Source organism: Pundamilia nyererei, unplaced genomic scaffold (assembly GCF_000239375.1).
Source record: "Pundamilia nyererei isolate P.nyererei 1_Seehausen unplaced genomic scaffold, PunNye1.0 scaffold00033, whole genome shotgun sequence".
Classification (NCBI taxonomy): Eukaryota; Metazoa; Chordata; class Actinopteri; order Cichliformes; family Cichlidae; genus Pundamilia; species Pundamilia nyererei.
Genome location: NW_005187434.1, coordinates 3,683,374 through 3,688,393, shown reverse-complemented (window position 1 = coordinate 3,688,393; position 5,020 = coordinate 3,683,374). Strand labels below are relative to the sequence as shown.

Below are 5,020 nucleotides of genomic sequence, written 5' to 3'. Positions count from 1 at the left end.
TCCTGACCAGATGTGTCTTTAGAAACGTCACCGTGCCCTGCTGATAAGAAGAGAAGAGATGACAGATATTCTGTATTTTGGTTTGCAGCGGTGCTCTTTTCAAAGTCAAACCCTTCAAACAGTCTAATCCTGTCCTGAATGAGAGCTGGATTATTGTATAACCCTTTCATTGATGCGCACCGACACATGCACGCAGCGAGAAAGTGAGACGGAGAGAAAAGAGAGAGATGAAGAAGGAAGACTAAAATAAAGTTCTATATTCACTTCAGCTGTGGCTGAAGAACCGGGCTTACATAAGCATGCAGCATAAAGACAGCGAGGAGTGCAGAAAATCATTAACACTGCAATCAAAGCGCTGATTCAAACCACTGATATTTGGTCCAATAAACATGGAGGTTAAACCGCTTGACTGCACCCGCTTTCGCTTTTCATCTTTAAAGAAAGCCACTAACAGTTACAAATGTAAACACAATCCCAATCCTAATGACAACATCTAAAGCCACCACATCAAGTTCTGAGGACACAATATTAATGATATCTCTGGGACAAAATATTGAAAACACTGAATAAATATGCCCATTAGTGACAGTGCTGCCTAACTGTAATGTTTTTATGACACTGACTGTGGTTTTTTTTTCTGCTGTTAGTCATCTTTAGCCACACATTTCAACTGTTTCCTCAAGAACGTTTAAAAACAAGAATCGGGACACAGCGACTCATTTCCACTCGACTTGTGCATCACTTCTCCTGTTCCCGCACTTATTAATTTACCTTTTTTCAGACGTGTTAATATATATTTTCCATAAGCACGATCGAATGCATGCGCACGATTTATGAGTTAATGTGGATCTCCCATAAGCTACTAACCTGCTAATAAAGAACTATAGATATATTTTTTGCTTAATTTTATATTCTTATAAAAATTCCAGATAGAATAGTCAAAACCTAGCTCTTAAGCACATATATAAATTAAGGTTAATGGTTTAAATGTTTAGTACGCATTAAAATTACTCCCTGTATATGATAGTGGGGGTAAAAAAGAACAACAAAAAAATCTCACAAGCTTAACGTGTCTCACGCCAACAGGGAGAACAGCAGCACAGCAGCCACACAAAATTCCAGCTTTACAAACATTTAAAACTAGAACGTTTTATTACTTTTCTATAAAATCTCAACTTTTCAGAAATATATACAAATGTTCCCTTGTGCTATAAAACAGCAAAGAAAAAAAACAAAACAGCATTTACAAATAACTTTTCTCAGTACTGAGTGCTTGATTAATTTATGGCATGGATTTGCCTCACAATGGGGCAGTTCTGAAGGTCTCGAGCGCCTTTCAGCAACTGCTCTCAGTCCAGTTTAAACATATATGGCACTGCATTGATTTCCATTAACAGAAAAAGCCTCCAAACACACCGGTCATCTCTCTGACTATTTGCCATTAATGTCTATGGGGTTCATCATGCATTGTCTGTAATCGGTCAACAACAGTACAAGTGTTGTTTTGGCTGTAATGAAAAACATCTATTGCACATTATTCAAGTAACCCCACTGCACATCCAAATGGTTTATTCCACTCTTTTTGTCTCTGGAACAATAACTTTTTTTTCCTCTAGGATAAGTGAATCCAGGAGTAGCAGATTTTTCTCAAACAAAGGCAGCTCTTGTTGTGTGACATGGCTCAAGACTGAACAAAACCCCCATGTTGTATTACCTTCGATGCATATTGCATAAATAAAACATGAAGCTTGATTCATTTGATGGCACTGATCATTAGAAGTCTTGTTTAGGGCTTTAAAAGTATTTTGGGGGTTTGCACAAAGAGAGTCAGCTCATACACATGTTGGAGGGGGGCGTGTGGGCTCGTATTTAGTGTTGGGCCCTTTGAGAGATGGGTGAGGTTTAATGTAAGGCCTGCTGCTGGTGAACACACTGGCAGCCTTCCGCCTCGTCCTCTTCTTTATCTTCCTGCTGAACACGTTCTGCCATGACTGCAGTGTCTTTGAGGTCCAGATCCACATGCCGCTGGTGATGCCCACCACCAGCAGCATGAAGATCTTCACCATGAAGATTTCGACAGCGGGGATAGAAGCCTTCATGATGCAGTCGTCGGACTCTAGCCCGCTGCTGCTGCATTTCTGCTCCCCTGCGAGAATGCGCCAGTAGTCCATGTTGAGCCTCTCGTAGAAATAGCAGGCGATGACGCAGGTGGCTGGGACAGTGTAGAGGACAGAGAAGACTCCGATGCGAACCATCAGCTTCTCAAGCTTGTCTGTGTTCTCTCCCTCGGTTTTCATAATCTTGCGGATGTGGAAGAGTGCAACAAAGCCGGACAGCAGAAATGAAGTGCCGATAATGAGATAGCAGGAGAGAGGAATGAGCACAAAACCTGTGAGAGCTTTGACATCCATGCTGCCCACGTAGCAGACGCCCGTCAGCTCGTCTCCGGCCACCTTCCTCATCACCAGTATCATGATTGTCTTTATGGCAGGGATGGCCCACGCTGCCAGATGGAAGTAGCTGCTGTTTGCTTCGATGGCCTCGTGACCCCATTTCTTCCCAGCAGCCAAGAACCACGTGAGGGTCAGGATAACCCACCAGAGGGAGCTGGCCATGCCAAAATAATACAGAATGAGGAACACAATAGTGCAGCCTGTGCTCTCCAGACCCTCCTGGATAATATATTGGACCCCGTTGTCTCTGTCGCAGGCTATTCTGTCAGCTCCCACAAAGAGCCGAATGAGGTAGCCCACAGAGTAAACACAGTAGGACATGGAGAGGAAGATGATTGGTCTCTCGGGGTATTTGAAACGCTGTGGGTCAATGAGGAAAGTGAGCACTGTGAAGGCGCTGGAGACAAAGCACAGGATGGACCAGATGGCCATCCACACCAGAGAGAACTGCTTGTCTCCCTGACTCCAGTACACATCCACTTTTGGGTAGCATTTGGGGGCACAGGACTCACTCTTCTCCACAAAGTGGAACTTGCCTGGGTTGCTGCACATCTGCTTGCTGCCACTGTCTTTAGGGTGAAGGTCCTGCCCACTCAGAGGCCGCTGCAGCCTGAAATCCGGAGGCTGGGTGTGGGAGACTTTGGGAGGTTCGTCCGAGCCATTGTTGGGCGCCTCCATGCAGAGGTTGTTTGGGTCATTTTTGGTAGGCAGACGTGAGCAGTCCAGAGACTCCGGCCAGGGGAAGTTAAAATGTTCCAGGATGGGAGAACATTTCAGCTTGACCTGCTCACACATAACTCTACACGCTGGAATGGGGTTTGACACCTGCTCCGTGCACATGGGAGCATACAGTGAGCAGAGGAAAAATCTGAGGTGGCTGTGACATCCAAACTGTATGAGGGTGGCAAACTCCTGCAGCTTTATCGCTGCCTCTTTTTGGTCATCATGGCCCATCAGATTTGGCATGCGAGTCATGTTGTAGCCAATGTCTTTACACTGAGGGATGGTGATGTGCTGACATCTCCCCTCTCCTGACCAGTCAGGATCTATTGAGCTTATGGCTGAGCCCCTACTGCTCAACAGCAGCAGCACCAGCGCATAGATAAGGCTCACTTTAACAGCTGAACACATTGTGTTGTTTTAATAGGAGGCAAAAAAAACAGCTAAATGTTCACCAAAACCTCAGACACACAAGTTTCTTTCATTAAAAAAGTGAGCGATGAATCCAGGCTGGCGATGGCGGTTATTGGATCAATGTGGAGAAACTTACTCAGCTCTCCGTAGCAGGACCATCGCTTCCTCACTTTAAAAACTGCAGATTTAAAATATCAAAGATAAATCCCGCGACGGTCCGAACACGGTTCCTCGCTGGAAGTGTGCCGTCTGGTCCATGCTTTCAGTTTGCGGCTTCGGTGCAGCAGCTACTTGTTCCGTCTCCTGCGCTGTGAATATCAGTCTGCTGTGCGTAAAAGAGAATTTCTTTGTGCCCCGATGTGTTCCCCTCTTGTTTCCAAAAGTCTCACCGGCTCGCCTTTACGCTCCATGGCACTTTCCGAGAGTCTCTCTCTCTCTGTGGCAGATTTCAGTCATTGTGTGACAACTTTAAAAAACAAAAACAAACAATCTCCCTCCAGCTCTTTATCCGACGGTCATGGCTGCTCGCAAGGCATCGGGGACAAATAATCAGTCAGCAAAACAAGTCGAACACATATCGGTCTCTATAAATGTGTCCCAGAAACGCAGGATTATGCTCCCTCCGTAAGTAGGCAGTTGATGCTTTTGGTGGCAGTGCTCGTCTGAGCTGGTCGGAGCCTCCGTCCCGGTCTAACCTGCCAAAAGATCCGCCTTCAAAGACAGCTAATTTGCATAAGAAAGCTGACACTGACACGCGGATTATTTTCAGATCGTGCGGAACAGCTTGTTCATTACAGCGCTTTCAAAGGCTCGCAGCAAACTTCCTTCTCTCTGTTTGTTTGTGCTCAGCCACAAACTTCGAGGCGCATTTTAAGAGAATCACCAAAAATATTGCGCAATATGGCTCACGGCCGCACTGGTCCACCAAAAGCAGCCACGGTTCATATTCCAATTGCATTTAGTTAAAAAATAAAAATAAAATGCAAGTGTAGATAATGTTTTCCTTTAACTTTTTTCGCATTTAATTCTTTCCCTTTGCAAATATTTACAATATATATCAATTTTGATAAACGATGGAATTTTTTTTATATTTATTTAACACCATTTACGACTTTTAAAATTCTCAATATAATTCTGTACTATAAATCTAAAAGTCTCAATCAGATATCAAACATCAATAGATGTTTTTTAATAAGTGTTTGATGTAATCTAGGCAACAACAGTCATGCTCTCAAATCTATTAAATAATAAGGTAGTAGATTATCCTATGGTTGTAGTACAACCATGCAACCAAGTACAGCAAATCACAGGCTAAGTAAGCTGTAGTCAGTTTGGAGATTCTGAGTTATTAATACTTAAATTTAAGCTGCATTTTAATATTGCAGCTTTTCCAAAGGGATCTAACTGTACTGTTTTATATGACTTTTACACTC

At 43.7% G+C, this 5,020-nt stretch overlaps 1 protein-coding gene across 1 annotated transcript; it reads right to left on the bottom strand.

Moving 5' to 3' along the window:
- Positions 1 to 1,133: 1,133 nt before the first annotated feature.
- fzd10 (frizzled class receptor 10) lies at positions 1,134 to 4,292 on the bottom strand. Its single transcript, XM_005729553.1, has one exon. It carries the CDS (start codon positions 3,582 to 3,584, stop codon positions 1,833 to 1,835), a length of 1,752 nt encoding a protein of 583 aa, XP_005729610.1. The 5' UTR covers positions 3,585 to 4,292; the 3' UTR covers positions 1,134 to 1,832.
- Positions 4,293 to 5,020: the final 728 nt, after the last annotated feature.